Below are 13151 nucleotides of genomic sequence, written 5' to 3'. Positions count from 1 at the left end.
ACCCTCGCCTGCATGTTTGTGTTGATGACTGCCGGATAAACTGCGGGCATCATTTAAATATCCGGTTTCACTAATGTGTTTTCAGCGGGCACTTCATCGCTCGTGCACGTCCATCATCGAGGTCAACGCTCTCACACGAGATCTCCTGCTGTCACATTAAGAGCCGTAATGCAATCGCCGCAACACCGGGTGGTCGAGGCTATATTTCAGTTTTAAATGATGACCATTTTTCTTCATGTGACGTTAATTTAGTTTCAGGAACTCAATGAAGCCTTTTTTTGATGCACAATAATTGTGGAGCACATTTTTTACAAGAAGTCAATTTGAGATTTGCATGAAGAATGGCAGCGTGTCATGGTGGAGGAGTTTTGCAATAAAGAGACAAGCGATTGAAATTGAGATACTTGCAAGCGGCCGCAGCTTTGGCTCAGAAGGCACTCATGCGATAGAAATGAAATATAAATGAAAAATTAATGGAGGTTTACTCCAACAGTGTCATTGAAAACTTTTACATTGCTGTCACAGGCTGGAAACTTACTTCAGGGAACATTTGTCAGGTACACATTTAGATAAGAAAAAGATGGCGTTGGAAATAGTTGAAATAGTTAAATGCAACGAGTGACTGCTCTGTCAAACAGGTTTAATACTTTAACAATTTGTATATATATATATATATATATATTCTATTTATGGTAAATTGACTGCATTTATATAGCACTTTTCTAGTCTATTGACCACTCAAAGGGCTTTAGACTACATGCCAACGTTCACCCATTCACACACACATTCATGCACTGATGGCAAAGGCTGCAATGCAAGGTGCCAACCTGCTCATTGGGAGCGATGAAGCGCTTTACAATGTTTCTAATGCTCACTCACCTATTCACTCACAAAAACACACACACACACACACACACATACACACCAAGAGCGCAGACTCAGGATAAGTTTGGGGTTCAGTATCTTGCCAAATGACACTTTGATATGCATACTGGGGGAACTAGGGATTGAACCAATGATCTTCTGATATGTGGATGCCAATAAATACTATTACTTCTATTAATTACTATTAAACTACTACTACTTACTATTAAATAAAAATATATATCTTCCTACTATTACTTCTATTACTACTATACTATACTATACTTGAATTTACTGTACTTTACTATAATGTACTGTACTATGCTATACTGTATTTTACTGGATTATTCTTTTCCTTGTTGCTCCTAGTGTTAGTACTTGAAGCTACTATATGCAGTACTATACTATCCTGAACTATACCGCACTGTACTATACTATACTATAATAATACTATGTTACTACTACTGTTGTTAATATTTAGGGACGAATAGTAACATCTTCATCACAAATAAATGTATTTTACAGTACATGATAAATGCCAGGATTATGAACCGATATTGGACATTCATTATTTCACAATTATCTTAATTGTGTATTTGCACAGTTCTGGGTGACTAATGGGTTCATGATCATAAAATACTGCCTCCTTTTTTGTAGTGGTGCGTGCAAATTCAACAAACCAATTTAGATCAAATATTTCCAAATGCTCGAAAAGGTGAGGGTGAACACCGCCGTGGATTTGTTCTCATTGTGTGAATTAGGAAAGGTAAAGTCAGCTGATCTGGAGTCAGAGATACTGGTGTGTATGATTAGTGTGTAAGTCCTGCTGCTGCTGTCTTGCACCCTGTGTTTGGTGGCTGCGTGCTGTTGTGTAAACCTAAGAAATAGTTTAATCTTTTTTTTTAAGATGAATTTTTACACTGACAAATTCATGGAAGTCATTTTTAAATCCTTGCACACCATTTGAAGGTATGCTGGCTGATGCAATTAGTCAAGCTTTGCTCATTCACTGGATTTTTTTTAAAAGAAGAACAAACACAAAAAAGGATTGAATATCTGATCAAATTCCTGTTTACGTACAAATTGTGGTGGGAACACAAGTTACAAATGTAAAAACCTAAATCCTGAACTTAAACACTGTCCCACTTAGTTACTGTTACTATACGTAATTCATGTCATCCCTAGCAACCAGTAACCTCCTTGTTCCCTGTAATAGAATGGAACTAAATACATTAACTCAATCATTGGGTGACAAGTTATGACGCACTTTGTATGATTTACATTTTAAGTGTATGCTTCTCCACTTCTACTACAGTAAGAGGGATTCACTCCCCTTTATTTCAAAGGGGCATCATCTTATGGTGTATATCATAGCAAACCATTAGGTAAGCTTGCACTGCTCCAATTAATGGCAAAAAAATATCAACCAATATCATGGGTGACAGGGACTGAGAGATAGGGCTTATATATATAAAAAAAAAATCATAATAACAGTATACATAATACAAATAATAAGGCTGTGGAGGCGGAGGGCTCAGGAGCTGTCGTGGCTGTTTTGGTGCCAAAGGGGAACTCTACCTTACATTAAAAACTTTTTTAATAGACTGGATTTGTTTCAAAGGCCTTGGTCTGAAAGTTACTGTGCGCTTGTTAGAGGCAATCATGTCAGACAGCAGGGATTCATAAGGTGATGCAAAATGATGCACTTTTTATACGACTATGTGAAACCACTGAGTGGTCAAAACTTAAAGGAGACTGTCAGGACACCATGAAAAGAACGGACACGGGTTTAGCTCACAGTTAAAACTCTGCCTTGCTGATTCTCTGCTCTGCATTATTCTCCTGATATGTGCTCACAGTATGGTTTCCCTGTGGGTGCTCGCAATTGCCAACACCTATTAATAGCCGGCATCACCCTGACGACATCACACTGGTTATTTTCTCAGAGTTAAGCGAGTTAAAAACTCCAGATAAGCGTGCAAAATCATGTTAATTTGATTGTTTTTAGTCCAGTAAAGGATTTCAATTAAAACAAAGAAAACTATTCTCTCTGTATTGCAAAAATTATGAATCAATACTGGAAACTAGAGCTGGAAAATAATAGAGTTTTAATAGCCCTAGAGGATTTTCTATAATGAAATGTGTGAGAAGCAATTTAATGGTTTTCCTCTATCGTCTCTATCTTTATCTCTGTGAACAAATGTTTTCCAAAAAATGCATCAGGACGCGAGCAGAGCAGCTGTCCTCCAGTGAAGCACTCTAACTTTATCCTTCTCAGGTGACATATATAGACTGCACAGCCAGCTCGTATAACCACTGTGAAGTTTGTAAAAAAAAAAAAAAAAAAGAGGCTGAAATTGATGACTTGAAACAGTCCGACGCCAACACTGAGGGCAATTAATCCTGCCTCGCCGTTAAAGACGTCTCCTCGATACAATGGAGGATGCCAGGTCCAACTGTGAAGTCAAGATGTAAGAGTCATGCATACATGCAGACAGAGGAAAGCTATGGCTCCTAATTCTGCTCATTAATCACCTGTCTGCCAGGCATCCTCCAGAGAAAAGTGCCGGTTTCTCCGAGGTAATTACAGCACTTGAAGGAACCCCCCCCCCTGCAAATGCTCATAAGTAGCCATCTAATCCCTCTCCTGCCCTTCCTTTTTTTTGTGTGTCGGCCAGGGAGCCAATAGCTACCCTGTCCTCCTCCTCCTCCTCCTCCCCGACCCTTTTCTGCTGCACCACTCTTCTCTTGCTCCTCTTCAGCTTTGTAGTCAGTAGACTTTTTTTTTTTTTTTTCCGGGCACACATCCATTTGGCATCGGATGTGAGATAAATAAATTATAGCCTCTAAAATCAATGCCCAGTCCATGATGTAGGCTGTAGGCTTAGTGTTTGCCACCGTGCTTGAATTATGCCACTGGGGCTCAAACATGGGTAAATTCTTGAGCCCAGGAGCTTCACTACTTTGATTTTTTTCTTCTTCTTCTTCTTTTTTTTTTTTTTTTTTTTTTACCAAGAAGTTATTCCAGGCCTTCTGACATTTTATTATTTGTCATAAGCTTTCATGGCTAATATTATTTTTACTGCAGAGACTGATGGAGGTTTTGAGGCATAATTTAGTTTGTCACACAGCATCCTGGTTTGAACCGGTTTCACCCCCCTCCATTCACTACAGCGTCTGAGAGTTGCCTTTTAATTTCTCTACACAGAACCTCTCAAAGAAATCTAAAAATAAATAAATAAAAAAACAATGGCAAGAGTGAAATCTTTGTGCATTCATTTTTTAAAGGCAGAACAGTGGCAGTGCGGTCGCTCGGTCTGTAAACTGCGCGTCAATGTCAAAATGAAAGATTTATAACTCTAAGCGGACGATGCCTTTTTTCGAAGTTGTCGTTGTAATCTCATAGGTGGTTTTTAGGGAGTCTGACATAAAATACATCTTTGAATGTCTCCTCAGAGTGGCTCTTTGAGAGCTACACACTGCTGCTATATCTCTGCTAATGCTCTCTTTCTTTCTGTGTTCCCAGATGGAGATGATACCAGAGCCTGATCCTGATGACGAGGGGACGAAAATAAGTGTAAGTCTAAGAACATTTCGTGTGTCCCGGCGCTTCTCAAAAAAACCCCACGTTGGCAGCGTTTCATTCCCAGCGTACACACAACAGCAGCTGATTCCTCGAATAATACACCTTCAACCAGAGAAAGGAGCTAATCAGGGAAATCAGTGGCAGTGTATTATTAGTGTCAGAGTGGTTCCCTTCCTGCATTCATGCACCAGTGAATGTTCCGCCCCTTGTTTCTCTGCTGCTGTGCATGTGAGCTCCATGCCCAGAGGAGCATTCAACACCACTGCCCACTGAACCAACCTGTCCTCTCCAGGATTGCCTCACTGGAGTCTAAATATAGTCAAATAGCCATGATGTGCAATGCAGAGTGACAGGTTTCAGATCAAGTAAAGCCAAATCAATACTCACTTCTGAACTTTAATGAGGAGGTAAAACCCAAAGTGGGCACACCTGAAATGTTGATATTAATCCCTCATTGCTGTGTGAACAGTACCATAGGTGTGAAACTGGAATTTCTATTTAAAAGACACAGATAAAGGAAGCCATTTGAAATCACACACAGGTGTGCCTTTGGTTTATTTAATGGATTAGTCAGTAAAGTGGATCTAATCTTGAATAAATATAGAATTAAAAAGGTTCTATCAGGCGTCACACATAGCTTGCAAGCAGGTTAACAGACACACCCATTCTCCATGTCTACTCAAATGAAGCCCTGAGGTCTGCTAGAAAATATAGATTTTTCTCTGGGAATTTATTTTGTTACTCATAAATAGAGTAGAATAAAATGCCTTTATTGTCATTGCATGTTAACATACTGTACAATGAAATTTGCTGTCTCTCACCAGCCAGCATGTCCATGTGGGCCCCACATGGGTTAAATGTGGGTTAGGGTTTGTTTCAGAAACGTAGCCCCACATGTGAAGCCCATGTGGGCTGGCTAAATGGGCCCAATTTAACGTCCATTCTGATCCCACTTAGACCCCATAGTCTCACCCAGATGGGCCCCACCTGAAACCCGGTCAGAACACACTTGAAGCCCATATGGGCAAACACAGGTGGGGCCATCATGGAAACGGCAGACAAACCCACATGGGACCCATATTTTTAACCCTTATGGGGCCCACATGGATATGCTGGCTGGGTCTTTATAAAAGGAAAAGTGTACCCCATTCACTCTACTCATATGTCAATTCACTCACATGCACACACATTAAAAGAAACTGTGGGTAGAATGAGTAAATAACTTTAAAAATACAACATAAAATAAGTTAAAGTTCTTATGCAGTTATTGCACATTAGTGTATTATGATTGCACTTGAGGTACAATTGTTGTGGTGGCAGTGGAGGAGTGGGGGTGGAGGGGTTCACTGATAGCTGTTGGGTAAAAGCTGTTTCTGAGTCTGGAAGTGTGGGTCTTTAAGGCTCTGTAGCATCTTCCAGATGGCAGTAGTGAGAATAGGTGATGGGAGGGATAGCGTTCAGTCATAAAAGACTGAAAGCTATGTTGGGAGGTTTGCAGTTGTATACACCTACATGACATCCAAACAGCACAACAATCTAGTGAGGCACATGTTCCTTCATGGTTAATACACACACATGGCTCTACATGAGATTTGTTGACAACCGGAACAATATAGAAAAAATTGCCAGCCTTATCATTTAATATACAGGCCCAAATATGATATCTAATGTATTAGTTTTCACATTGAAACAGTCCTGCACTGGTCTTCTCACAGTCATCCAGTCACAGCAGCAGTCAAGAGGCAATCGCTGCAAAATCCTCCAACAAGTCATTTAGTTTAATCCTGAGCCATAAATACTCCATTTCAGGATACCTGCTTTAAGGACCCTGAACATATCTTTTTTTATCAATCATTTTAACAAAGTGATAACGGGTCCTACATGAATATATGTTGACCGTGCACTTTTGTCTTCTCAAGTGTTTTGAAGTGGTTGTGTTCAGTCAGGAAAATGTGATGTCAAGTAGTTTTGTGCACCAATTGGAATTTATCTTTGAACCTTGAATGCTTGTGGGATTTTGACTGTTACAAATCTAATAAATAGCAACTCAACCTTAACTTTAATAGTTGCTAATTTAGTCATGAAGTTTTAATGTTATGGAGGAATATTTTAACAGTGTTGCTCTGATGTTTTAATCATTTGTAAGAGTATAAACTAAATCTCCTAAAAGGCCATAATTCAGTCTTTTTCAAACTTTTTCTATCTTTTCAATATGACATCACTAAATTTGAGCACCGGCATCATAGAATAGAATAGAATAGAATAGAATAGAATAGAATAGAATAGAATAGAATAGAATAGAATAGAATAGAATAGAAAGTCTTTATTGTCATTGTACAAAGCACAACGAAATTGAGATGCCGTCTTTAAAGTGCAGAAACAAAAATAAATAAATAATTGCCATTATTTAATGCAGTTTAGTGCATTTATGGCTTTAGCGTAAAAGCTGTTTTGAAATCTATTTGTGCGTACTCTCAATGTCCTGTAGCGTTTGCCTGAGGGCAGCAGCCCAAACAGCGAGTGTCCTGGGTGAGATGAGTCCCTGAGAATATGGCGAGCTTTCCTGAAACAGCGGGAACTGTACAGATCTTTCAGGGAGGGGAGAGGGCAGCCGATAATCTTCTGGGCTGTGGTGATGACCCTCTGGCACGCTATCCTCTCTGTAGCTGTGCAGCTAGAGAACCACACACACATGCAGTAGGTCAAAACGCTCTCAAAGGAGCAACAATAAAAGGACACAAGCAGTTTTTGTGAGAGTTGGTTATTCCTGAGTACTCTCAGGAAGTACAATCTCTGCTGTGCCTTCTTAATGATAGCAGTGGTGTTGATGCTCCAGGTCAGGTCATCCTCCATGTGAACTCCAAGAAACCGGAAGTCTGTGACCCTCTCCACACAGTCCCCGCCGATGAACAGGGGCGGAGTGTCGGTTTTATTTCTCCTGTAGTCTATGACCAGCTCCTTTGTCTTGGTAGTGTTCAGTGCCATGTTATTTGCTGTGCACCACACTGACAACTGCTCCACCTTGTCCCGATATGCAGACTCATCCCCCCCAGAGATGAGCCCCACCACAGTGGTATCATCAGCGAATTTGATGATGCTGTTGCTGGAGTGGACGGGGGTGCAGTCGTGGGTGTAGAGGGTGTAGAGTAGGGGGCTCAGCACACAGCCCTGAGGTGATTCAGTATTTAGGCTGAGCGCTGAGGAGATGTGGGGGCCTACTCTCACCCTCTGGGAGCGGTCAGACAGGCAGTCCTTGATCCAGAGGCAGATGGAGTGAGATATTCCCAGGTCTGACAGCTTGTTCACCAGTCTGTTGGGGATGATGGTGTTAAACGCCGAACTGAAGTCCACAAAGATCAGCCGCGCGTAGCTCCCCTGCTGCTCCAGGTGGGACAGAGCAGAGTGGAGAGCTGTGGCTATAGCGTCTACTGTGGACCTGTTGGCTCTGTATGCGAACTGGTGAGGGTCAAACCTGGGTGGAAGATTTGAAGTGATGTGCTTCTGGACCAGTTTCTAAAAGCACTTCATAATGATAGGTGTGAGAGCTACTGGTCGGTAATCACTCAGGCTGCTGGTGTTGTTCTTCTTCGGGAGTGGGACAATTGTGGAGGACTTCAGGCAGGAAGGGACGGCAGACTGAGAGAGTGACTGGTTAAAGATCTTGGTAAAGACTCCAGCCAGCTGGTCCGCACAGTCCCTCAGCACCCATCCAGAGACGCCGTCAGGTCCTGCAGCTTTCCTCGGGTTCACAGCCCTCAGCGTGCACCTCACCTCATGCTCCTCCACCTTGAGGATGTGACTGTTGTGGGCTGGTGGATTTAGTGTGGCTGCCTCCGGTGACTCCACCTCAAAGCGGGCGAAGAAGTGGTTCAGCTCCTCTGCCATTGAGGCGTCACCAACAACATACGAGATGTTACTGGGTCTGTAGTTAGTGATATGCTGGACCCCCTGCCACACCTGCCTGGAGTCGTTGCTCTGGAGACAGTCCTCAATCCTCCTCCTGTAGGCAGCCTTGGCCTCTCTAATGCCTCTCTTCAGATTGGCTCTAGCAGCACTGTACAGCACCCCATCACCAGACCTGAAGGCGGTGTTCCTCTTCCTTAGCAGGCACTGCACTTCTTTAGTCATCCAGAGTTTATTGTCGGGATAAACCCGGATGCATTTGTCAACAGTGACATACATACAGGGAGACAACTGAAATGTGTTAACCATCAGATATTTTTCTTTACCCTGTCTACTAAAGAAGCAATCACTTTATCTCTGATTGTGTTAGACTATTTTGTCCAGTGTTACAGATCAACAGGACAGCTTCATAATAATATTGGATTCAGAAAAATGTGCTTTATCATATACAGTATATTGAAATCCTTATATAAATGTGCATGAACTGTGATAGAGTATTTTATCTATTTGGCCCATCCTAAACTGTCACCAGTATAAAAAAATAGTCAGGAACACTGAGGGCTATTCACAGGAGGGAAGAACAAACCTGCAAACAATCATGGCAGTCAGGTTTCCATCCAAATGCAATGCGAATTTTTTATATTTTTTTAGAAAATCTGCAAGGAATGCAAATAATTGTTTTCCATCTTCATCTGTTTTGTTAACATTAGATGTTGATTCATCAAGATAAAGTTGGTGGCGATAATTGGTGGCACAATGAGTATGTACATAATTAAAAGAGCACTGGTCAAACCTCAAACGATGGAAAACAATGTGAATAACATGATGGAAGTATTACATCCATTTTTGTTTCATGTACTTTTCTGAGGGATGTTACACTCTCCTCATCGTTTCCACAGATCAAATATTTGCATCTGTTGCTATTTTTTGTGTCTTCAGTTAGTGGAAGATACTTATTGTCATGATTTGTTTCAATAAGTGTGTTTCCATTTTACTAAATTACATTTTGTTTGTATTGATAAACCAAGTTTTGTGTCTGTTCCGTTTGTCAAGTTCAAAGACTTTTTTGTATCTTTTCAACCTTTTTGTGAAAATTGAAAATATGTATAAAAATGTGCATGAAAACACACATATTGTTATAGCCCCAACCTGTCAAGCCAAATACTGTCTGTGCAACTAGCAGTTTATTTCTCACCTCTGTCTGACTAGTCTTTCAATGTGTTAGCATAAAAGGATAGAATACAATGGCATGACGGGTCATGAACCCTTGCAGTACTTAGTCCAATGTTCTCACACTGTGGTCTCTTGTAATCACTCTTACAGACGGTGAAAGTCCAGGGCAACGACATCTCACACAAACTGCAGATGTCCAGAGTCAGCAAAAATGATGAAGGCTTGTACGAGTGCCGGGTGACACGAGCTAACTACGGAGAGATTGTGGAATACAAAGCCCAAGCCTGGCTGAAGGTCAATGTCACGGCCAGGCCACGACGACCACTGTCACCTCCCAAGAAGAGCTCCCCGCTGCACCTGACAGACAAGAAGCCGAGAAAGTCCAGCTCATCTCTGGGCCACGACGGCATGAGTTCAGACCAGAGGGTGGCCTCCACCTCCACCTCTCACACATCCAATACAGCTAAACACAACCCCGGCTCAGGTAAGGCCCTTGGGAGGGAGTTACGTAAAGAGGGCACTGTAGAACACAAAATACTGGCAGCCTTTTTACTTCCAGCATAAATTCTGGCTGTATCACCTTCATGAGTTTGACATGTCCGTGAGCCACCATCCTAGTCACACTACTACACCAGTGAGTAACCGAATTAGAAGAATGTTTGGTTGACATTGAGAGCTACAAACATACTTTTGCTTTGGCATGATGTCATAGAGCAGTCAAGTGCTCTATGAACCCCCCACTCCCATTAAAAAAGAAGGCAATTCTTTTCCTAATGAGCATTTTTGTCTGTACCTCTGTTCTTGTGGACTTTGTTCTTGTGAAACATAATGCCTAACCCTACCAAAGATTGCTTTGGGAACTAATTAACAATCTAGATAAGTATCCCACCATAGATTTTCCATAAGTTAATGGTGGTGGCAAAACAAATACCTGTCATTTTTATACTTCAACTACTATCTGGTTTGCTACAGGTACTGCGAATGCTTGATAGAAGTCTTATTTTGGCAAGCCCTTGGGCAATTTAACTGTGCCACTGATATTGCCTTTACATGTTGAGGGTGAGATATGGTAGTTAAATATTGGACTCATGGTCACAGTGTAATATCGGTTGCTGCCAATTTGGTTTAACAAATGTTAAAGTTAAGGTTGATGGCTTTATTGGGCAGATAATGATGCTCAATAACACTATTGTGTACTTTTTGATTCCTTATATGTACATTCAACAATCGACAAAAGTGAATGGAGGCATACGTTCAAACTTTGTACTCTGAAAAGGGTGATTCTGCATCATTCAGAATGACATGCAGATATGCAGATACTATGTAGATTGACCCTGCAGATCCAATGGAAGTCCAACTTTCAGAATCCTGAATAGTGTGCAAAATGCTCTGAATAGTTTAGCAGACTGTGTTCAAGGTATATGGACTTACCTAACTATTGTAACATAATGTAACAGTTGAAAACTAAGAATGGTCAGTGGACTGTACTTCTATAGCACTTCTATAGTGGACTATACTTCTATAGCACTTTTCTAGTCTTTTTGACCATTCAAAATGCTTTTACACTACATGTGAAATGTCACATTCACCCATTTAGACCAATTCATACACTGATGGCATAGCCATCAGGAGCAATTCAGGGTTAAGTATCTTGCCCAAGGACACATCAACATGTGGACTGGACGAGCTGGGAATCTTCTGACCCTAGAATACAGTTGGAAAATGTGTTTTTAATGAAAGCAGGCCAAACAATTGTTGAGACTTCGGTAATAATCAACGATCCTCATCACTTTAATTTTATGTTTAAACCTTGAACTTTATACACATCCATTAATGTAAGTTACCTGTCTGAATTAGTCTAATATTGATTTCATTTTGGATTTTACATGATCGCAATGAGCTGTGTTGGCATTCAGCCTTAGTGAAATCCCTTTAGGCAGTGGTCTCCAACCCTGCTCCTTGAGATCTACTGCCCGGCATGTTTTAGGTATCTCCCCACTCTAACACACCTGATTCTAATAATTATTGATTATCAAACCCCTTGACAACTTCAGCTGCTTCACAATGAGTTCATTATTAGAATCAGGTGTGTTAGAGTGAGGAGATACCTAAAACATGCCGGGCAGTAGCTCTCCAGGAGCAGGGTTGGAAACCACTGTTTTAAGGTTTTAAGGTGGTGGTATACTCTTTAGGAAACCAGGAACACGGCATAACCTTTTCGTCAGTCACAAGTCACTTTCAGTTTAAGTCATAGACAGCTGTCATCCTATTGGCTGCACATCAAAAATTCACGACAAAACAAGGTCAAAGTTGAATCTGATTGAATTAAAAGTGCAGCAGCGAAGTGTAAAGTCAGAGCGGCACGCAAGTCCTGCGGTGATGTGTCAAATTTCGAGGCGTGAGTCACATATTTGTGTAACAGCTTCAATTATATAACTGACAAGGTTTACAGAGCAGGCATAATGACCAAGCAGCAGGTCTTTAGAGTGAGATGCCACCTTTCTGGAGTCAGTGAATCAAAATCGGACTGTCCACTATGATAATAATAACGATGATAACCAATCGATGAGGATGCAATCTGGTTTCCTTTAGCTGAGGATTAAAGCCATCACAGATATTGAAGAAGTCTGCTGTTTTACTTCATATTTCTTTTAAGTGTTGCACTTCTGTTTATTCAGAGTTCAGCTGGAGGTCAACCCTTCACCTCCAGCATACCCAAAATGTTGCTGCTTAAATAGCTTCCGAGATGAGAACACATCCCACTAATTCTTGCCTGTCTGCAGTGGCCACCCGCCAGTTTTAAAATTGATTTTAAGAGTTTACTGTTAATGTTTCAGGCTCTATGTGGTCAGGCTCCCATTTTAGAAAAGCCCATTCCTCATAAGCAGCGGGGGCTTCCTCTGGTGCTTCTGAAAACTCACTTTATTACAAAGGGTCTTCAAGCTGCAGGCTACTCAGCTCTGGAACTCCCTTTTCTAAGCTGGATGGCAGCTTTTTAAATAATGTTACAGATTTATTTAGTTTTAATTCCACCACTTCTCAGTTATCATGCTCATTTGCCACATTAGTCAGATCAAAAAGACACCTGCAGATCAGGTATTATAAGAACGAAGGGGCTGAAAGTAATACAAGCCGCACACTGCACTCATTTTTAATAGGATTGTCTCGTGTATCTACACACAAGTTACACCATTACAATAGTTAATCACATAAAATGCTACAAGCAGTGGATTAAAGTTAATATTATTTCCATCGAACTTGAACAAATGTAATTCATGAGATTTACTGCAGTATGTCTCTATCATGGGAGTTCAACCACATCTCTGTCGGTTTATTCTAATACCCAGTATGTAATTACATTCAGCAGATTGCAAAGAATATCAATGTTACCTTTGTCCTTCATCAAGCACAGCGAGGGTGAAATCCTTTCAAAAATGCATGGGAGCTGTAATGTGTATTGAGTCGTCTTGGTGAGTGCAAACACGATCGGCCACGGCGAGAAATGGAAAACGTGTGGTCCGAGCCGGCAAAGGATGATTGAGCCCTCTCATGAGTTCGCTCGTGTTTCCCCAGTGGATTACTTTGACAAACGTGAGAAAAATCCTCCATTCAAGCAATTTTATCA

The 13151-nt window shown here is 41.1% G+C and overlaps 1 protein-coding gene across 1 annotated transcript in view; it reads left to right on the top strand.

Moving 5' to 3' along the window:
- Positions 1-13151, top strand: part of vstm2a (V-set and transmembrane domain containing 2A) — an 86828-nt gene that overhangs the window by 59610 nt on the left and 14067 nt on the right. The window contains exons 3-4 of the mRNA XM_062441776.1: positions 4391-4441; positions 9677-10004. Of these exons, the coding sequence (XP_062297760.1) occupies positions 4391-4441; positions 9677-10004 (379 nt within the window). The remainder of the gene's footprint in view (positions 1-4390; positions 4442-9676; positions 10005-13151) is intronic.

The sequence above is a fragment of the Scomber scombrus genome, chromosome 20 (assembly GCF_963691925.1).
Source record: "Scomber scombrus chromosome 20, fScoSco1.1, whole genome shotgun sequence".
NCBI lineage: Eukaryota > Metazoa > Chordata > Actinopteri > Scombriformes > Scombridae > Scomber > Scomber scombrus.
This window is presented reverse-complemented; position numbering and strand designations above follow the sequence as displayed.